At 45.8% G+C, this 23,287-nt stretch overlaps 1 protein-coding gene across 2 annotated transcripts in view; it reads left to right on the forward strand.

Annotated features, from left to right (window-relative positions):
- csmd3b (CUB and Sushi multiple domains 3b) overlaps positions 1 to 23,287 on the forward strand; it is a 1,253,873-nt gene that overhangs the window by 961,303 nt on the left and 269,283 nt on the right. For both annotated transcript variants that reach the window (XM_051936007.1, XM_051936008.1), the window contains exon 21: positions 19,620 to 19,808. In XM_051936007.1, coding sequence (XP_051791967.1) covers positions 19,620 to 19,808 — 189 coding nt within the window. The remainder of the gene's footprint in view (positions 1 to 19,619; positions 19,809 to 23,287) is intronic.

Raw genomic sequence — 23,287 nt, forward strand, 5'->3', positions numbered from 1 at the left:
AACTGGAAATCAAATGTTCATTTCTAATACTTGGTTGAAAACCCTTTGCTGGCAATGACAGCCTGAAGTCTTGAACTCCTAGACGTCACCAGATGTTGGGTTTCCTCCTTTTTAATGCTCTGCCAGGCCTTTACTGCAGCGGCTTTCAGTTGCTGTTTGTTTGTGGGCCTTTCTGTCTGAAATTTAGTCTTCAACAAGTGAAATGCCTGCTCAATTGGGTTAAGATCAGGTGACTGACTTGGCCATTCAAGAATTTTCCACTTCTTTGCTTTAATAAACTCCTAGGATGCTTTGGCTGTATGTTTTGGCTCATTGTCCATCTGTATCATGAATCAATTTGACTGCTGTATTTAGCTGGATTTGAGCAGACAGGATGTCTCTGAACACCTCAGAATTCATTCGGCTGCTTCTGTCCTGTGTCACATCATCAACAAACACTAGTGTCCCAGTGCCACTGGCAGCCATCACACTGCCTCCCTCCACCGTGTTTTACAGATCATGTGCTATGCTTTGGATAATGAGCTGTTCCATGCCTTCTCCATACTTTTTTCTTGCCATCATTCTGGTAGAGGCTGATCTTGGTTTCATCTGTCCAAAGAATGTTTTTCCAGAACTGTGCTGGCTTTTTTAGATGTTCTTTAGCAAAGTCCAATCTAGCCTTTCTATTCTTGAGGCTTATGAGTGGCTTGCACCTTGCAGTGCACCCTCTGTATTTACTTTCATGCAGTCTTCTCTTTATGGTAGACTTGGATATCGATACACCCGCCTACCCCTTGGAGAGTGCTGTTCACTTGGTTGGCTGTTGTGAAGGGGTTTCTCTTCACCATGGAAATGATTCTGCAATCATCCACCGCTGTTGTCTTCCGTGGACGTCCAGGTCTTTTTACGTTGCTGAGTTCACCAGTGCTTGCTTTCTTTCTCAGGATGGACCAAACTGTAGAATTTGCCACTCGTAATATTGGAGCAATTTCTCGGATGGGTTTTTCCTGTGAGTTGGGTGGTGGCCGAAGGCGGGGACCTTGGCGGTCCGATCCTCGGCTACAGAAACTGGCTCTTGGGACGTGGAATGTCACCTCTCTGAAGGGGAAGGAGCCTGAGCTAGTGCGCGAAGTTGAGAGGTTCCGGCTAGATATAGTCGGACTCACCTCGACGCACAGCTTGGACTCTGGAACCAATCTCCTTGAGAGGGGCTGGACTCTGTACCACTCTGGAGTTGCCCCCGGTGAGAGGCGCCGAGCAGGTGTGGGTATACTTATTACCCCCCGACTTGGAGCCTGCACATTGGGGTTTACCCTGGTGGACGAGAGGGTAGCCTCCCTTCGCCTTCGGGTGGGGGGACGGGTCCTAACTGTTGTTTGTGTGTATGCACCGAACAGCAGTTCGGAGTACCCACCCTTTTTGGAGTCCCTGGAGGGGGTGCTAGAGGGCATACCTTCTGGGGACTCCCTCGTTCTGCTGGGAGACTTCAATGCTTACGTGGGCAATGACAGTGAGACCTGGAAGGGCGTGATTGGGAGGAATGGCCCCCCTGATCTGAACCCGAGCGGTGTTTTGTTATTGGACTTCTGTGCTCGTCACGGATTGTCCATAACGAACACCATGTTCAAGCATAGGGGTGTTCATATGTGCACTTGGCACCAGGACACCCTAGGCCTCAGTTCGATGATCGACTTTGTGGTCGTGTCGTCGGACTTGCGGCCACATGTCTTGGACACTCGGGTGAAGAGAGGGGCGGAGCTGTCAACTGATCACCACCTGGTGGTGAGTTGGCTTCGATGGTGGGGGAGGATGCCGGTCAGGCGTGGTAGGCCCAAACGTGTTGTGAGGGTCTGCTGGGAACGTCTGGCAGAGCCCCCTGTCAGAAGTAGCTTCAACTCCCACCTCCGGCAGAACTTCGACCACATCCCGAGGGAGGTGGGGGACATTGAGTCCGAATGGGCCATGTTCCGTGCCTCTATTGTTGAGGCGGCTGACCGGAGCTGTGGCCGTAAGGTGGTCGGTGCCTGTCGTGGCGGCAATCCCCGAACCCGCTGGTGGACACCGGCGGTGAAGGATGCCGTCAAGCTGAAGAAGGAGTCCTACAGGACCCTTTTGTCCTGTAGGACCCCGGAGGCAGCTGATAGGTACCGGCAGGCCAAGCGGAATGCGGCTTTGGTGGTTGCTGAGGCAAAAACTCGGGCGTGGGAGGAGTTTGGGGAGGCCATGGAGAATGACTTTCGGACGGCTTCGAGGAGATTCTGGTCCACCATCCGGCGTCTCAGGAAGGGGAAGCAGTGCAGTGTCAACACTGTATATGGTGGGGATGGTGCGCTGCTGACCTCGACTCGGGACGTTGTGGGTCGGTGGGGGGAATACTTCGAAGACCTCCTCAATCCCATTAACATGCCTTCCAATGAGGAAGCAGAGCCTGGGGACTCAGAGGTGGGCTCCCCCATCTCTGGGACTGAGGTCACCGAGGTGGTCAAAAAACTCCTTGGTGGCAGGGCCCTGGGGGTGGATGAGATACGCCCGGAGTTCCTCAAGGCTCTGGATGTTGTAGGACTGTCTTGGCTGACACGCCTCTGCAACATCGCATGGACATCAGGGACAGTGCCTCTGGATTGGCAGACCGGGGTGGTGGTCCCCCCTCTTTAAGAAGGGGGATCGGAGGGTGTGTTCCAACTACAGAGGGATCACACTCCTCAGCCTCCCTGGAAAAGTCTATTCAGGGGTCCTGGAGAGGAGGGTCCGTCGGATAGTCGAGCCTCGGATTCAGGAGGAACAGTGTGGTTTTCGTCCTGGTCGCGGAACAGTGGACCAGCTCTATACCCTTAGCAGGGTCCTGGAGGGTGCATGGGAGTTTGCCCAACCAGTCTACATGTGTTTTGTGGACTTAGAAAAGGCATTCGACCGTGTCCCTCAGGGAATCCTGTGGGGGGTACTCCGAGAGTATGGGGTACCGGCCCCCCTGATAAGGGCTGTTCAGTCCCTGTACGATCGGTGCCAGAGCTTGGTCCGCATTGCCGGCAGTAAGTCGAACCCGTTTCCAGTGAGAGTTGGACTCCGCCAGGGCTGCCCTTTGTCACCGATTCTGTTCATAACTTTTATGGACAGAATTTCTAGGCGCAGCCAGGGTGTTGAGGGGGTCCGGTTTGGTGGGCTCAGGATTGGGTCACTGCTTTTTGCAGATGATGTTGTCCTGTTTGCTTCATCAGGCCGTGATCTTCAGCTCTCTCTGGATCGGTTCGCAGCCGAGTGTGAAGCGGCTGGGATGAGAATCAGCACCTCCAAATCCGAGACCATGGTCCTCAGCCGGAAAAGGGTGGAGTGCCCTCTCAGGGTTGGTAGCGAGATCCTGCCCCAAGTGGAGGAGTTCAAGTATCTCGGGGTCTTGTTCACGAGTGAGGGAAGAATGGAGCGTGAGATCGACAGGCGGATCGGTGCGGCATCCGCAGTAATGCGGGCATTGCATCGGTCTGTCGTGGTGAAAAAGGAGCTGAGCCACAAGGCGAAGCTCTCAATTTACCAGTCGATCTATGTTCCTACCCTCACCTATGGTCATGAGCTATGGGTAGTGACCGAAAGAACGAGATCGCGAATACAAGCGGCTGAAATGAGTTTCCTCCGCAGGGTGTCTGGGCTTTCCCTTAAAGATAGGGTGAGAAGCTCAGTCATCCGGGAGGGGCTCAGAGTAGAGCCGCTGCTCCTCCGCATCGAGAGGAGTCAGATGAGGTGGCTCGGGCATCTGATCAGGATGCCTCCTGGATGCCTCCCTGGTGAGGTGTTCCGGGCACGTCCAACCGGGAGGAGGCCCCGGGGAAGACCCAGGACACGCTGGAGGGACTATGTCTCTCGACTGGCCTGGGAACGCCTTGGGATTCTCCCGGAAGAGCTAGAAGAAGTGGCTGGGGAGAGGGAAGTCTGGGCATCTCTGCTCAAGCTGCTGCCCCCGCGACCCGACCTCGGATAAGCGGGAGACAATGGATGGATGAATGGATGGATGGATGGGTTTTTCCTGTTTTCGCAGCTTAAGGATGGCTTCTTTCACCTGCATGGAGAGCTCCTTTGACCGCATGTTGTCTGTTCACAGCAAAATCTTCCACATGCAAGCACCACACCTCAGATCAACTCCAGGCCTTTTATCTGCTTAATTGATAAGGACATAACGACGGACTTGCCCACACCTGCCCATGAAATAGTCTTTGAGTCAATTGTCCAATTACTTTTGAGCCCCTGAAATGAAGGGATTGTGTTCACAAAATGCTTTAGTTGCCTCACATTTTTATGCAATCGTTTTGTTCACCCCACTGAATTAAAGCTGAAAGTATGCACTTCAACTGCATCTGAGTTGTTTCATTTCAAATTCATTGTGGTAATATACAGAACCAAAATGAGAAAAAAGTTGTCTCTGTCCAAATATTTATGGACCTAACTATAAATTTGAAAACTTGATTAGTCAAATTAAGGGTGGGTGATCTTTCCAAAAAATCGTATCATGATCCACAAGCTGAATGCAATTTCTCTTTTCAATGTGGCAGACTACATAAGAGAATATCTGGATTTAAACTGAACAAGACCTAAGTAGCACTTTATTTTAAATATCGGACAAAGTTGAATTCAATTGTTCTCTCATTCACTAGCTAAGTGTAGTCAAGGACCGCGCCCCGAAGCTGGCACGTGAGTAAAGAGGACCCCGTCCCCTCCCCTCGGCCCGTTGCATGGATCTCGGATTAGCGCTAATAAATCGGTACAGCAAGTGAACTCTGATACATAGCGCAATGAGAGAAGTCACAAAATCAACTGGAATGTTCAAGCAAATTCTAGAAAGAAACCTGATCTAAACCTGTGGAGTAGTTCTCTCATTCGCTAGCTAAGCAGAGGTAAGGTACACGCCCTGAGGATGGTGTGTGTGTAAGGAAGGCCCCTCCACTCGGCCCGCTACCTGTCTCTCGGATTTGCACTAATAAATCGGTACCACAAGTGAACTATGATACTTAGCGAAATGAGAGAAGTTGCAAAATCAACTGGAATGTTCAAGCAAATTCTAGAAAGAAACCCAATCTAAATCCGTGGAGTAGTTCTCTCGTGAAAAGCAGACCCAGAGAGACATTGGATTTTATACATTATATATTAGTAAACCTTCAAAATAATGTGCATTTCTGGAGCTTAGCAGAGCGAGATAACACTAAGGATCTTCACCAAGCAGCTCTGAAAATGTCTGCTGTGTTTGGGTCTCCATACCTCCGAGTTTTCTGACATGACTGTCATGAAATCAAAGTTCAGAACAAGACGGACAGACAAACATTGAAATGACTTGAGAAGAGTCAACCTGAGTGGCTCCACTCCACCATACACCTAAAAAAACACGTCACACATGCGACTGGACCTGTGAATAAAGTGACACAGTGACATGTGACAAAATGACAAAGGAAGAAGTCCCATCTGTGGATTTGGAATTACATTGTTTACTTCTGACAGCATTCATGTTTTAACTCAATAGTGTGAGATCCACTAGAAAATGCCTACAGACACACAAAACGCACTTGCAGGTGAACTCAATATTTTTTTGTGATGTTTTAATGCAAAATGTGAGTTGTGGACACCAACCTTTTGTAAATGTTCAGGTAAAACAAACGTATTCAGTTTGTTTGGGTTGAAAAATGCTGTGAGAAGAACTGTTAGAAAACGTGAGGAGCTCTCGGCTATTTTCATTTTGTTAAAGGAGCTCTCAGGGGAAAGAAGGTTGGAGACCCCCTGCTCTAAACAGTAACTCTGTGGGCAAACGGGAGAGCGGGAAGATGGTGCTACAAGAAGAATTTCCATCTCACCTTCATTTGATGTTGTGCAGGTGGGCACCTCACTTAGCTCATCCTCGACGATGGCGGGTTAGTCGTTCACCCCTTTGATTTTGTTCTCCTCTTTTCTCCTTTTTCGCTTTTACCCTCAAAAGCGGGAGATCTCGGTGTGAAAGAAAATGTAACTCCTTGCAAGCTATGAAGTGTTAAAAGTTGTTTTATTATAACGGCAGGTTATTCATACAGGCGTCTGTCGTAAGATAAGGTGGAGTAAGCTGAACTTGGGTAACTTCCTTCTTTAGGAACGCATCTGTTAGACACAGGAAAGATGACTTTTCCTTCTTGACATGCACACAAAAAAGAAACGGTTGGCCGAATTGATGAAATGCTTAGATGCTGTTTGATAAGTAACGTGGAGGTGGTGGTGTGGTGTTCGGAGCAGGCGCTGATACAGTGCATTGCCGCACCCACCACATGACAAACCAACACAGGACCCCAGGTTAGGACCCGAGTGAAGCCATGCAATTGGTGACACCTTAGCACCACACTAATTCAGAGGCAATGGAACCAGTGTGAGGTTTTTTATGGTGGCTGGAGTGCCAATTCTGCCACCAAACCCCAGGATTTGGAATATTAAAAGCCGATGGAAACCGGGAAACTTTGCTCTTTTGCTTTGCAAAGCTTGAATCCACGCACTCATCCGTGACTGAATAAAGACTGATTGATTGAACTATTCCTGTCTCCCTCGGGGGGGGTTTACTTCCACAGTTTATTTGGCGCCCAAACAGGGACAGGTGGCGGCTGCAGGTTCCAGGTCCGAGCCTGAGTGAGGGATCCACAGAGAACCAGCGAGAAAAGTTAGGACTGGTGAGAAAAACTTAGGACTGGCTTGTCCCTGGGCCTGGAACCGTGAGCCGCAGTTCCCCTCCTGTCGGAGAACCCGAGTGAAGGAGCGAATTGCAGACAGGAACATGACCGGTGACCGGGGAGTACAAGTGCTTTACCGTCCGGGAGACGTACTGGGGAGCGCCTCTTGGAATGAGACGGATTAGACTTGGTAGACTCGGAATTAGAAGGGAGAGGTGGAAGTTTAGCAAAAAGGGAAAGTACCTCCCAGTCAACGAATCGTTAAAGTTAAAGGACACTGAGCAGCATGAAATGTGAAAGAATTAGTGGGGTGCTGGGAGTGCTGAGTTACTACACTCCATGGAACGAGACAGAGTCTTCTTTAGAGGCTGGGAATAAAACAAAAAAAGAGGAACAGATAGTTGGTAAGCACCTCACGGTCGGGGAAAGCACCGTCAAGTGGTAGGGCGAGATTCTTCACTATGGTTATATTCCTGTCTTCCTCGGGGTGTTACTTCCACTTCAGCACTTGTGTCCGACGTCTCCTTCTCTTTTCACATTTGGTGGCCTAACCTCCTATTGACCCCGATGAAGAGACATTATATAATGCAAGACATTATACTGAAACAGCACAGTAGATCGAGAACCCACGAGACAACTGAGAGGTATATGGAAACAGCAGACTGGCACAAGTGTAGAATAAGCAGACATGTGCTTACGGGGGATTCATTGCATATCCACACCCCTTCACTTTTCACACACTCTTATTGTGTTGTGAACTTCATTTTAAATCAATAAAGTTGCCATTTTTGCCAATCTACACTCAATAATTCATATTAACAACTAAAAACAGGTTTTAAGAAAGGTTTGCACATTTATTACAAATCAGAAATGGAAATCTGCCATTCCTAGAAGTGCTCATGTTCTTAATTCAGCACTTTCTACAATTCGAGTCTGAGTGCGGGGCGAGTCTCTGCCAGCTTTGCCCTCCTATATTCTCTCATTCTTCCTGGCAGATCCTCTCCAGCTTTGTTAGATTGGGTGAGAAGTGTCCATGAACTGCCATCTTCGGGTCGCGCCACACCAGTTCTATAGGGCTGAGGTCGAGGACATTTAAGGAGACTCAGAGACTTGTCCCATAGCCACCCCAGCATTGTCTTGGCAGTACACTTCAAGTCATCGTCGTGCCAGTCTGAGGTGGTGTGGTTCTCCTCAAGGACCTCTCTGGATTTGATCGCATTCGTCCTTCCCTCAGTTTTGACTGGTCTCCCTGTCCCCATAGCACAATGCTGTCACCAAGCGTGAGATCTCAGCACTTGTGTCCGACGTTTCCCAGCAGGTTCTCTCCTTCTCTTTTCACATTTGGTGGCCTGACCTCCTAGTGGCCACTGGCTGGAATGGCCCCTGATGAAGAGCAGCGGTGACCAGATATGCAAGACATTATACTGAAACAGCACAGTAGATCGAGAACACACGAGACACCTGAGAGGTATATGGAAACAGCAGACTGGCACGAGTGTAGAATAAGCAGATATGTGCTTACGGGGGATTCATTGCATATCCACATCCCTTCACTTTTCACACACTTTTATTGTGTTGTGAACTTCATTTTAAATCAAAAAAGTTGCCATTTTTGCCAATCTACACTCAATAATTCATATTAACAACTAAAAACAGGTTTTAAGAAAGGTTTGCACATTCATTACAAATCAGAAATGGAAATCTGCCATTCCTAGAAGTATTCATGTTCTTAATTCAGTACTTTCTACAATTCGAGTCTGAGTGCGGGGCGAGTCTCTGCCAGCTTTGCCCTCCTATATTTCTCTCATTCTTCCTGGCAGATCCTCTAAAGCTTTGCTAGATTGGGTGAGAAGTGTCCATGAACTGCCATCTTCGGGTCGCGCCACACCAGTTCTATAGGGCTGAGGTCGGGGACATTTAAGGAGGCTCAGAGACTTGTCCCATAGCCACCCCAGCATTGTCTTGGCGGTGCACTGCAGGTCATCGTCATACTGAAAGGTGACCCGTTGTGCCAGTCTGAGGTGTTGTGGTTCTCCTCAAGGACCTCTCTGGATTTGATCGCATTCGTCCTTCCCTCAGTTCTAACTGGTCTCCCTGTCCCCATAGCACAATCAGGGCTGGATTTTCCTATAGGCTAACTAGGCTTCAGCCTAGGGCCTCAAGATCAAGAGGGGCCTACATTCAAATTGTTAGCAAAATTAAAATTACACTATTCTAAAAACAGTGAACACTAAAACACTGAACCGAAAATAAGGAGAAATTCTACGCATATGGCTAATAAACAAACATAAAAATGTATTGGTTAATCACAGTAATGATGTATTTTATTATCTCTCATGTAATTTACAAACTTAAAAATGGAAGGTGAAAGGGCCTCATAAGTGGAATAGCCTAGGGCCTCTTTTCATATAAATCCGGCCCTGAGCACAATGCTGCCACCAAGCATGAGATCTTGCCACTTGTGTCTGACGTCTCCCAGCAGGTTCTCTCTTTCTCTTTTTACATTTGGTGGCCTGACCTCCTAGTGGCCACTGGCTGGTATGGTCCCCAATGGCCACTCTTGAAGGGTGATGCTGTCGATCGGCGTCTCCTCACTCTCAGTCCTACACTGCTAAACGTTAAACGTGTCGGAGCCCAGGCAGTGACAAACAGCACACATCCAATGGACTGCTTACATGGCACAATTGTCTCAGTGGTGCCAACATCACACAAATAGCAGGCACCATGGGGGCCCAGTCTGCTATCCTCATAATTAGAGGAAAAAGAGTCGGACATGCTGGTGTTCCTTGATGTAACCCAACTCTCTCTGTTGTCACTTGTGTGTCGGCCTCCTCATAAATATCCTCACACCTCCACATTTCTTGCTGCCACGTTAGTCCATTTTATTTATTTTTTTATTTATATATTTTTTTGTACTTGCTGTTGCCAAAGGCTGATTGATTATATTTTCACAGTTGGTTTCAGACAAGCAGACGAGAGCAGTGAAAGCCGTTTCTGCAAAACATAGCCAGTGGTACTTGAATGCGGTGATGGCTGTCAGGCGGTAAAGCTGCTTGTTCTGTAATGCTCTTGGGTCACTGAAATATTGATCTGCCGCTAGCTGATGATGCGCCCGTCCGATACTCTACAGTCATTTTAGCAGGTTTTCAGCGCATTACGCCTTTCGGGATGTCAAGGTACAGCCTTTATAGTGCAGCTACATCATTAGAATCTTTCCACATACATGAAGAAGAAGTGCAATGACGTTACCGGCCAAGGCGGCTTGTCGGCATGCTGTAACATTAAATATAACATCCCTCATCAAACCAGATTACAGGGTTTGTTTTTACTATTCCCGTCTTGTCTTTTATTATCATAATCGATACTTCTTTTAGCCACAAGATGATAGCCGTAAGATTAAGATAAATGGTCTTTTCAAATCTGTCACAGCTTTTGGAAAATTAACGAAAAAAACTTCCAAGCACCGACTTGTGTTAGCAAGCGGTTTCCAATACTGATGCTAACCTGTTATGGATTTTACTCAAATGTCTTGACAAGTAGCACTTTTAGGGGGAGCGGCATGTTAACACGCTCGTATCATCCAAATCGGGGTCTCTCTCAACATCCAAGCACTGCAAGGGTTAGGACAGGCCGTGGCAGCATATGTCCCATAGAGAGATGGGACAGGTGCTATATCATGAAAATGTAGATGTAGCTGCCGGTGTGTAAGGCAGGATCAAGCGTGGGTCAGACGCGTGCTAAACAAATCTCTCAGTCCCAAACTTTGTTTAAGAAGGTTTAGTGAAAAGTCAAAGCAAACCGTCCACACAAGAATAAATAAAAAAGGTTGTTACACCTGTGACAGGCAGCCGGGACGCCCCTTCTGTATATGTTCCAGGGGGAGCAGCTATGGACATCGCACTACCTCCCCCGGGACCCTTGGTGACAGCCTCCCTGGCTGACGATGGCGCCTCAGTTTCCAGCAGGTTTTCCTGGGAGATGGAGTTCTCCACAACCCTGTGGGGAACTGGGGTGGCCGGCAGGGGGTGCTGCACGGAGGCAGGAACCCACCTGGACATCTCTGCAGCCCCACCTGGAAGTGCAATTAGCTGCAGGTGATCAAGCACCTGGAGCACTTCCGGGTGGGCTATAAAAAGGTCCAGCATCCACCACTCAAAAGCCAGAGTCGGGAGGAGGAGGACTAAGCCTGAGGAAGAGTGGTGGTGCCAGAAGGATTGTTGTGGTTATTGTGAGTGTTTTTGGGACTGTGTTGGGCCTGTGGGACACAGGGAAGGCGTGCCCCACGGCTGAAGAAAAATAAAAAAGTGTTTTATTTTAGTATCTGCCTCTGCCTCAGTTTGTGCTATATAGCGCCTTTCACACACCCGTAGAATAAAAATGAGGAAAAAATGTTTCTTCTGGGCTTCTGGAGACACTCCGAGCTTTAGAAATGCATTGAATCCCCCTAACCCTAACCTCTACTTCACCACAATTTGATCGTTCTGTGGACTTCATGGCTTGTTTTATTTCCTAACGTGAAGCGTGAATTGTGGGAACTTCTACACACAGGCAGGGCCGGATTTTCCTATAGGCTAACTAGGCTTCAGCCTAGGGCCTCAAGATCAAGAGGGGCCTACATTCAAATTGTTAGCAAAATTTTATTATCTCTCATGTAATTTACAAACTTAAAAATGGAAGGTGAAAGGGCCTCATAAGTGGAATAGCCTAGGGCCTCTTTTCATATAAATCCGGCCCTGCACACAGGTCCAGGTGTGCTTTTCTAAACGCTGTCCAGGAAATTCAATGTGCCACCGGTGGACTCCGGTCAAGCTCTAGAAACATCTCAAGGAGAATTCAAGCAAATTGGGACGCACAAGTACAATTTGGAGTTCCACAGTAAAGCATTTGAATGCCTCCGTTAACGAGAGATTTGAGTTTTGGATTTTTAATCAAATTTCCAAACTTTTCTGCAGACGTGTCCTCACTTTGTGATGATGGGTTATTGACTAGATTGATGGGATGAAAAAATGTTTCTTCTCTAAACTTACAAGTTAAAGAGGCTTTACTTTGCCTTCAGTACGCTCAACAGAGCAAGTAGCGTTACAGACTCACTTTGTCATGATGGGTTATTGATTAGGTTTGTAACGGAAGACCCCAACTACACTACCAAGACTACTGCCTTGGCTAACCTGAGGCATCTCAAGATTATAACAAGCCGTACTCCCTACAGATTGTCCATTTCCCCCCAAAACAACAAAATAACAGGCACTACAAGACAGCAATGTAATATCAAGTGCAGATGTATTGACAATGGATAAATTAAATAAATACACACACAAGAACAGACAAATACTTAATCAATCTAGAGATATAAAAAGCCAAACACCACTGACTCACTCGTAGCAAAATCTCCCGAACCATGAGGACTTGAAATTTGGAATGTAGGCTACCCTTGAAACCATTGGTGTTCGCTAAGAAACGGTTTTAAAAATTTTGTGGTCCAAGCGCGTTCTGTCTGCATGTCTGTCCGCTTTTCATGAGACAATTATTTCACGGATTTAGATCTGTTTTTTTTTTCTAGAATTTGTTTCAGCTTTCCATTTGATTTTGCAACTTCTCTCATCGCTCTAAGTACCATACTTGCGGTACCGATGTGTTTATGCAGATCCAAGAGAGTGGCTGTGGGCCGAAAGGTGACCCGTTGCCCTAGTCTGAGGCGGTGTGGTTCTCCTCAAGGACCTCTCTGGATTTGACTGCATTCGTTCTTCCCTCAGTTCTGACTGGTCTCCCTGTCCCCATAGCACGATGCTGCCACCACATTGTAGGGGTGGTATTAGGCCGGTGATGAGCAGTAACCACGACTTCACCAGACATGGTGCTTGGAGTTCTGCCCAAAACGTTCACAATTTCTCTCATCAGGCCAGAGAATCTTCTCCCTCAGGCTATCAGAGTCCTTTAAATGCTGCCATGTGCCTTTTACTCAAGAGTTGCTTCTATCACTGTACTGTACCATAAACAGCTGGTTGATGCAGTGCTGCTGAGATGGTTGCTCTTCCAACAGGGTCTCCCATCTCACCAGAGGACTTCTGAAGCTTGTTGGCGGGACTATTTGGGTTCTTGTTCACCTCCCTGATCAAGGCCCTTCTTGCCAGGTTTAGCTGGATGGCCAACTCTGTGAAGAGTACTGGAGGTTCCAACCTTCATCCATGTCACAATTATTAAGGCCACTGGGCTTCCGGAGACACTCCGAGCTTTAGAAATGCTATGAATCCCCCTAACCGTAACCTCTAGTTCACCACAATTTGATCGTTCTGTGGACTTCATGGCTTGTTTTATGTCCTAATGTGCAGTGTGAATTGTGGGAACTTCTACACACAGGTCCAGGTGTGCCTTTCTAAATGATGTTCAGGGAATTCAATGTGCCACCGGTGGACTCCGGTCAAGTTCTAGAAACATCTCAAGGAGAATTCAAGCAAAATGGGAAGCACCTGAGTACAAGTTGGAGTTCCACAGTAAAGCATCTGAATGCCTCCGCTAACACGAGATTTGAGTTTTGGATTTTTACTTTTCTTCAGACATGTCCTCACTTTGTCATGATGGGTTATTGACTAGATTGATCCATCCATCCATCCATCCATTATCCAGCCTGCTTTATCCTAACTACAGGGTCACAGGGGTCTGCTGGAGCCAATCCCAGCCTACACAGGGCGCAAGGCAGGAAACAAACCCCCGGGCAGGGCGCCAACCCACCGCATGACTAGATTGATGGGATAAAAAAATGTTTCTACTCTAAACTTTTCTTGTCAAACTTCAGTTGTTTCTAAACTTAGAGTCTTTACTTCACCTTCTGTACGCTCTAAACGTTCTGCACTGCAAGCTCAACAGAGCAAGTAGCGTTACAGACTATTGGGCACATTAAGGTACGTGTGCCCTCCTTGCCTTACAGGTCACTAACCGAGTCAAGAAATAGTGAGAATATATCAGTTCAGTTTGATGAGGCTATAAGGACCGTCCATAGACTAGGCACTAATATGTAGGCAAACATTTAATAGAACTTAAATAACTAGCAAATGGCTCTTACACTAGAAATAATAGGTATGAAAGAAAGAGAGATAATGATGAGAAAAGCACCACAAGAAACAGAAAAAGGTCGTCAGATACGACAGATCAGTAGAAAAGGCGCTATATACAGTAACTGATAGGTACAGTGCATCCGGAAAGTATTCACAGCACATCACTTTTTCCACCTTTTGTTATGTTACAGCCTTTTTCCAAAATGGATTAAATTCATTTTTTTCCTCAGAATTCTACACACAACACCCCATTATGACAACGTGAAAAAAGTTTACTTGAGGTTTTTGCAAATTTATTAAAAATAAAAAAACTGAGAAATCACATGTCCATAAGTATTCACAGCCTTTGCTCAATACTTTGTCGATGCACCTTTGGCAGCAATTCCAGCCTCAAGTCTTTGTGAATATGATGCCACAAGCTTGGCACACCTATCCTTGGCCAGTTTGGCCCATTCCTCTTTGCCGCACCTCTCAAGCTCCATCAGGTTGGATGGGAAGCGTCGGAGCACAGCCATTTTAAGATCTCTCCAGAGATGTTCAATCGGATTCAAGTCTGGGCTCTGGCTGGGCCACTCAAGGACATTCACAGAGTTGTCCTGAAGCCACTCCTTTGATATCTTGGCTGTGTGCTTAGGGTCGTTGTCCTACTGAAAGATGAACCGTCACCCCAGTCTGAGGTCAAGAGCGCTCTGGAGCAGGTTTTCATCCAGGATGTCTCTGTACATTGCTGCAGTCATCTTTCCCTTTATCCTGACTAGTCTCCCAGTCCCTGCTGCTGAAAAACATCCCCACAGCATGATGCTGCCACCACCATGCTTCCTTGTAGGGATGGTATTGGCCTGGTGATGAGCGGTGCCTGGTTTTCTCCAAACGTGACGTCTGGCATTCACACCAAAGAGCTCAATCATTTTCTTTCTCATGGTCTGAGAGTCCTTCAGGTGCCTTTTGGCAAACTCCAGGCGGGCTGCCATGTGCCTTTGACTAAGGAGTGTCTTCCATCTGGCCACTCTACCATACAGGCCTGATTGGTGGATTGCTGCAGAGATGGTTGTCCTTCTGGGAGGTTCTCCTCTCTCCACAGAGGACCTCTGGAGCTCTGACAGAGTGACCATCGGGTTATTGGTCACCTCCCTGACTAAGGCCCTTCTCTCCCGATCGGTCAGTTTAGATGGCCGGTCAGCTCTAGGAAGAGTCTTGGTGGTTTCAAACTTCTTCCACTTATGGATGATGGAGGCCACTGTGCTCATTGGGACCTTCAAAGCAGCAGAAATTTTTCTGTAACCTTCCCCAGATTTGTGCCTCGAGACAATCCTGTCTCGGAGGTCTACAGACAATTCCTTTGACTTCATGCTTGGTTTGTGCTCTGACATGAACTGTCAACTGTGGGACCTTCTATAGACAGGTGTGTGCCTTTCCAAATCAGGTCCAGTCAACTGAATTTACCACAGGTGGACTCCAGTGAAGCTGCAGAAACATCTCAAGGATGATCAGGGGAAACAGGAGGCACCTGAGCTCAATTTTGAGCTTCACGGCAAAGGCTGTGAATACTTATGTACGTGTGCTTTCTCAGTTTTTTTATTTTTAATAAATTTGCAAAAATCTCAAACTTTTTTCATGTTGTCATTATGGGGTGTTGTGTGTAGAATTCTGAGGAAAAAAATGAATTTAATCCATTTTGGAATAAGGCTGTGACATAACAAAATGTGGAAAAAGTGATGGGCTGTGAATACTTTCTGGATGCACTGTATATAGAAACAACAGATTGGCATCATAGTTAATAAACATGTAGGTGTGTAGGTGCAGTATCATATAATAGATAAGAAAGGCGCTATAAATATCAAGATAGGTGAATAGATCAGAAAGACATTGCAGATAGAAAAGGGACTGTAAAACTGATAAGAATATAAAAATAACAGAAAGGTGCTCTATAGAACAAGTAAATAGGCATTACTTAAGACATACTGTAGGAGGGGCGCTATATGTATTGTAGATGCCACAGAGGACGGATGGGCGTCCTGCCCAGCATGGAGGTGAATTCTTTACCCAGCTGGGAAACCTTATGATTCACGTCCTGATGGGGATGCCCAAAGACTACTGGAACTGGCATGCGAGGACGAAAGGGAGCAAGCAGTTCATCCCCCATTATACTAGGTGGCAGTGTCCCTCACACAGAGACCCAGTTTGGACATCCGCAGGGCTGCATGGGAGTTTGAGTTCTGGAGACTGACTGTTTGCCGAATGGGGTCCACCTGTATCAATTTATCACCCCCGCACTCACCCTCAACTGTCACTCACCTCCATCCTGGGTGGGATACCCATCCTTCCTCTTGGGCATCTAATATATATATGTATATTGAGAACGCTGTCGCAAGTGGACATAGCCGCTCTTCTGAAAGCCCCTCTTAAACAGTATTTCAATGGGAAACAAGCTCACTCTTACACCTTACACCTTTGCGGGATCAGCTGCAGGCTTCAGACATGTCCTCACTTTGTCATGATGGGTTATTGACTAGATTGATGGGCAAAAATGGCAAATGTTTCCATGTAAAATGAAGTCGGCAACACAACAGAGAGTGCGGAACGTGAAGGGTCTGAAGACCTTGTGGATCCACTGCATGTGCTGTAGGTGTGAGGACAGACGCACTCGTTGACGGGCGCACGTCAGACCCTCCCGACAGCAACGCCAGCGACACGCGTACAGAGCTAGGGGTCTCACTCGTAGGGGAAATCGTTTTTTGTTTTAACTCTTACAGGAGCCGACGCGGTCAGAAATCAGGCGTGCAGATTCATCCGTCTCCGGGGCTGTGATCCATGAATTCACTCCACGAGCTCGATAACAAACAGTCTGTAGCAAGTTGGGTATATCTGACAACTCAATTTGTTCAATATATTTTTACTTCTCTTTATTCTTACTGTCTCGTGTATTTTAATTAAAGTTCACTGTGTGCCAAGAACTCCGAACAGTTGCCTTCATTACAAGGCTGTCATGAAAACAAGAACACTTTAGAAATGCAATTTGTGTTCGCAGAGAGAAAGAGACGCACTGCACTCTGCCTGGCCGGGCTGAAGTGGAGAAGATGAAGCGACTTTAGAAATTATTATTGCAGGCCCAGTGACCCCCTAATGTTGTGTACTTTTGAATATGTTGTTTCCATTATGTTAGTCATGTCAGCGCCACATACTGTATTTACCAGACAGGAATCATCCTTAGGTGTCTCATCTATTGGTTTGCTCTCGTTCTTCGGTCGATATTTTCACTATTAGTATTTAAGCAGAAGGGTTTATTATTATGGTGATCACATCCTACAGAACACACACAGCATGACGCAGAGCACTTATTGTGTAACAGGAGTAGAGGTGAAGAGGCCAGAAAAAGTCTGGGAACCAATGGTGGCTGGGGATTTGTCACCAGGTGGGGCAAAGGTGAGGCATTGTTGTCTATTAGGAATTCTGTGTTACCCTTTGACAGGTGGGATTAAGTGAGAATCGCATTGTGATTGGGAAACTGTGAAGAAAAGACAATAGTAGTGATAGGTCACCCGTATAATGTGGCCCTTATCACAGAAATAAATAGTATATTGATTCACATCGTTGGGATATTTATTTCTTACTAGCTGTCCCCTGCAATTCCACCCATGTATTTGTGAAACAGGACAAAGTTGAAAAATCAATAAAAAAAAATTAAAAAAAGAAAGGATGTGGCTGTGATATCTCTGGCAATGAGCAGCTACCCTCTAAAACACACGGAACTCTGATCTCTCTCTCAAAAACAGCAAACATCACTCCATAACAATCTCCTCTAGATGACAATGTCTGCTGAACAAACCGGTATGGCTAGCTGAGTGGAGGCAGAGGGTGCGCTCCAACACATGGCGAGAGGAAGAGCGACTCGAACGGAGGCTGGCACCTGAGTGAGGAGCCCACAGTGTCTCTCATAGATTTGCACAAATAAATTAGTGACGCAAGAGAACTATGATGCTGATCGCGATGAGAGAAGTCGCAAAATCAACCAGAAAGTTCAAGGAAATTATAGACAAAAAAGATCTAAATCCGTGAAGTAGTTCTCTTGTGAAAAGCAGGCAGACATACAGACATACAGACAGTGGATTATCTATATATAGGTGGAGTGGTGGCTCTGAGGCTAGGGATCTGCACTGGTAGTCAGAAGGTTGCCGGTTCGAATCCCGTAAATGCCAATAGGGACTCTGCTCTGTTGGGCCCTTGAGCAAGGAAGGCCCTCAACCTGCAATTGCTGAGCGCTTTGAGTAGTGAGAAAAGCGCTGTAGAAATGCAAAGAATTATTATTATTATTATTATTATTATATATATATATATATATATATATATATATATGAGAGAGAGAGATATAGATACAGTATGTGTGTATATACTGTATATACTATATATATATATATATATATATATATATATATATATATATATATACACACATACAGTATATATATATAGATATTTTTTTAATTTTTATTTTAAGTGGGGTGTTGGTATAACCCAGCCACCACTGATGTGAACCCTTTGGAAACAGCTGTATTTATGTGTAAATGTGTCTTTAAATATGACCTGATCTTCATAAAAGATACAATAGGAAAGACACTCTATAAATAAAATATTATTATTATTAACGAACAAACACAATCTGTTTTAACTAATAAATACCAGCAGTCACACCACATGCTCTTCAGAAAAGGTCATCCACCTGAAGCTAAGCCTGGTCAGGCCCGGCCAGCACTTGGATGGGAGATCAACCAGCAAATAGGTTGGGTTGCTGCTGGAAGAGGTGTTGGTGAGACCAGCAGGGGGCGCTGACCCTGTGATCTGAATGTGGATCCCAATGCCCCATTGCTGTGACAAGGGCACACTGTGCTATACGAATGGCACCGCCTTTTGGATGCAATGTAAAACTGAGGTCTTGACTCTGTGGCCATTAATGTTCCTTGGGCATCTTCAGTAAAGAGTATGGGATGTGTCCCAATATTCTGGCTAGATTTCCCACCACAGCCTGGTCATTCTGTGCCCTGTAATCATCCCCAGTCTCTAAGGACAGGCTCAGTTTTGCAATGTTTTCTGGACCCTGTGAAGACAGAAGAGGGAGAGGAGAATGAAGACAAAAACTGAGTGTATTTATGAAAAATGCTGCACATCCTCTCTGTGACAGAAGTGTGACAAGAAACAAGACTGGGGATCTCTTATACTAACAACAATACATACGTATAACACCTCATTGGGGCTGGAACTAATCCTGCCTACTATACCAAATTCTATCTATCTGTCTATCTAATCCTACCATCTACGCTAAAATATCTATCTATCTATCTATCTATCTATCTATCTATCTATCTATCTATCTATCTATCTATCTATCTATCTATCTATCTATCTATCTATCTATCTATCTATCTATCTATCTATCTATCTATCTATCTATCATAGAAAAGATAGATGTTCTTAAAGTTGATGAGTTGCATATATTTTCTCTCATGGCCAAAGCCATAATGATTGCATTTCTTAAACAATGGCCCATTTAGCCCTCTAGAAGTACAAAGTGTCCTTGAAGTTTTTAAGCTTAGCAGCAAGATATTGGTGGTTTATGGCTTCAAAGAGGAAAAGAATAAATTATGCAGGCGAGGGCTTTTTATAGTTTAACCCTTACTATATTAGCATGCATTAGGATATAATGCTTATTTTCCTACATACTTATGATTCTCTTTGAATATACTGTATGCAAATCATCAACTTTAAGTATAGTCTTTTCTACATTATACTATATCTATCTATCTATCTATCTATCTTAATAAATAAATAAATATGCAGGCTCAGTGAATAAATTCCTGAATTCCACGCTCCTCTCACTGCTCTCCGGCTCGTCTGATTTTCCCATCTTTTGTGTTTCTTTTTGCATCACCAGAGTATAACTTAGAGCCCTGCGAGGACCCGGGCACACCTAAGTTTGGCAAGCGTCTGGGCTTCAGCTTTGGCATTGGAGACTCCTTAACGTTTTCCTGCAACCTGGGCTACCGTCTGGAGGGAGCGTCGGAGATCATTTGCCTCGGAGGTGGTCGCCGGATGTGGAGCGCACCTCTCCCAAGGTGTGTGGGTACGTGGTCAACTGCTTTCATTTGATTTGCTCTTTTGTATTACGGCTTTTCCAGATGTTTTAAAGTGACCTTTTAAATTTGAAGAAATGCCTTTCAGTTGGACGAGACACATTTTAGTTCTTGCTCTGTGATTTGAATGTTTGTTACAGTTTATGAAGATTTCAAATGCATTCGTCATTCGAATATTTCCTTTAGTGTTGGTAAATTACTTGATAGGCAACTGAAATCCTCAAAAACTATCTTGGAATTGTAAAATAACATAAAAAAATGTTTGTCTTTGGCTTTAATTACAGCTATTCCAAAGTGAGTGGTTGAAGATATCAGACTCTGTACGTTTTATAATTATCTGCATCAATGAAAATCTTGTAGTTAAGATAGATAGATACTTTATTAATCCAGCGTTTCCATAACTCCTTGCCCCCCCCCATTTCTTAGCTGAGGTCCCCCTGGCCCATGTCGGCTGTGAATTATTTTTGTATCGTTGAGTGCTGTTTTCAAGTTCATGCCCGTGTTTTACGTTAGTTTGCTTCTCTCGATCTCTGATTTGTCTTACAAACTGAATTGTGTAACTTCTAGCAGAGTTTTTTAGCTAATTATTTTGTGACCAGAGGCTTTTGACACACATTTTTGAAATTACAAACCTGACGTACGTTTGTGTATTTTTTTTTTTTTTTTTTGCAGATTAATAAAGTTTGTCATTTATTAACATTTTATCGCGATGCCATTTAGGTAGCCGCCATTTTGTGAATCCCGTTGCCGTGATGTGTTCTACGGTTGCTGGGGGCGTGTTCACAGAGGTCGTGACTCTGACCTCATCAGGTCAAGGGGTTAAAGGTTGACTCGAGTGTTTTATCCGAGTTTTACAGATATGCCGTGAATCGCTGTGTGAAAGGCTGTTTTCCTTTATTTTCCAGGTTAATGAATTCTTGCCGCCTTGACTTTGAGTTTTTAATCACTTCTTTGGTGTTGGTTTCTGATCTCTTCCTATTGGTTCTGACTTCTGATTTTCAGATGACGTTCCCAGTGTGTTTGTAAAGCTTCCGTTTCCGACCCTGACTCGCTTTTTGACTCCGGTAGATAGTTGTGTCCTCCACTCCAATCTCTGTCAGGTTGGCAAACTGCAGTGGATCCAGGTGGTCTACCACAAGAGGACCCCATAAGAGATCTGGAAAAAAACAAATGAATTTGTGTGATTGGCATTTGCTATCAGGCTGGGAGGAGGAGGATTCCTTAGCTCTGGGACCACACTGGGGCGCCCATGAACCCAAACCACTGCCACAACAGCACTCGACACCCAATTTTATTTATTATGCCCACAGTTAACCAAACACGGGTCTCTCCTTCTACTCCTCCTTTGAGTTTTGCCCGCTGCCTCCCGGCTCCGTCTCCCCGATGTGAGAGTGGTGGGCTTCTTTTTAAGCCGGACCCAAGAATGCTTCCGGTGCCACCCCGTGTCTTCCTGGGAACACTTCTGGTCCATATAAAAAGTAGGGAGGTCCTCCCTGGCAACACCCTCTACTGGCACAGTACCTGACAGGGTTGTAACTTCCAGACTCCAACTCCCAAGGTCCCCTGTGGGTGTCCCTACTGGGCTACCACATGAGGACCACTGCCACCTGCTGTACTGGAGATGGAACTGCTCCCAATTTCCCAAGTGGTCCAAGCCACCTATTAGTTGCGGCAGGGCAGCAAGTTATTTCCTTATCCAGCAGGCCAACTCATCTGTCCTTCCATTTTTGGCCTCCCGTCCAGGTAAGAAACTAACTTCCTTCCCAGCCTGTTCTCCTCCTACAGCTGAAAGACCACCTTCTTTCATTTTGTCCACCTTACTGAGTTCCACAGCCTGCCAGATGAGCTGCGTGTCGGCTACACTCGTATCAGTGATATATGGAGTGGCACGGAAAATGGACAGTTAAGCTTTTATAGTAAGAGAAGCGAAAAACAAGTTAATGTACACATGTGAAATTGCCAGCACGTTGAAATATTTATTGAGCGGTGATGCGGGCTTGACTTGATTGGCCAAGAGTCACGGACGGGCAACCTAATCAAGTTCTAATGCTTTTTATTGTCACAAGGGGCTCGTCATACATGGTGCCACATATTGGATAATAAAGGGCGTTTGATTTCTCAGTACGCTTTTCTGAGGCCTACAGGCATTCGGATCCTCCATTGACGGCTCTTTGCTTTCATATCTGTCTGCGGGGAGCCTCTTTTATGATCTCGCTACCCAACCGTAGTCTCCAGCGGTGACATTAGCTCCAGACTGTAAACTTCTCTCTTTTTACTTCCCTGGTCCAGACAAGCCCTCCGCGGCTTCACATATGGAGCTCTCAGAAAGAACTCAAGGCCTCCACTCCACCCGATGACGACACAGCAACTTTTAAAGGGGTGACCAATGATTAAAATTGAAAGCTCTTGGGGGTCCTCAGTGGGACCCTGACCCTCACTTACCAGATATCATTTCTGCAAATGCAAGTAAAGAAGAATTCCGAGTGGTCCCACAGTTTTCACACCAGTCAAGAGTTGATCTTCATTTAGGTAGGACCTATAGATAGATAGATAGATAGATAGATAGATAGATACTTTATTAATCCCAATGGGAAATTCACATTCTCCAGCAGCAGCATACTGATACAATAAATAATATTAAATGAAAGATTGATAATAATGCAGGTGAAAAACAGACAATAACTATGTATAATGTTAAATGTTAACGTTTACCCCCCCGGGTGGAATTGAAGAGTCACATAGTTTCGGGGAGGAACGATCTCCTCAATCTGTCAGTGGAGCAGGACAGTGACAGCAGTCTGTCGCTGAAGCTGCTCTTCTGTCTGGAGATGATACTATTTAGTGGATGCAGTGGATTCTCCATAATTGATAGGAGCCTGCTGAGCGCCCTTCGCTCTGCCACAGATGTTAAACTGTCCAGCTCCATGCCTACAATAGAGCTTGCCTTCCTCACCAGTTTGTCCAGGCGTGAGGCGTCTTTCCTCTTAATGCTGCCTCCCTAGCACACCACTGCGTAGAAGAGGGCGCTCACCACAACTGTCTGATAGAACATCTGCAGCATCTTATTGCAGATGTTGAAGGACGCCAGCCTTCTAAGGAAGTATAGTCGGCTCTGTCCTTTCTTGCACAGCGCATCAGTATTGGCAGTCCAGTCTAATTTATCATCCAGCTACACTCCCAGATATTTATAGGTCTGCACCATCAACACACAGTCACCTTTGATGATCACGGGGTCCATGAGGGGTCTGGGCCTCCTAAAATCCACCACCAGCTCCTTGGTTTTGCTGGTGTTCAGTTGTAGGTGGTTTGAGTCGCACCATTTAACATTGATTAGGTCCCTATACTCCTCCTCCTGCCCACTTCTGATGCAGTCCACGATAGCAGTGTCATCAGCGAACTTTTGCACATGGCAGGACTCCGAGTTGTATTGGAAGTCCGATGTATATAGGCTGAACAGGACCGTGGAAAG

This window comes from Erpetoichthys calabaricus, chromosome 13 (assembly GCF_900747795.2).
Source record: "Erpetoichthys calabaricus chromosome 13, fErpCal1.3, whole genome shotgun sequence".
Taxonomy (NCBI): Eukaryota; Metazoa; Chordata; class Cladistia; order Polypteriformes; family Polypteridae; genus Erpetoichthys; species Erpetoichthys calabaricus.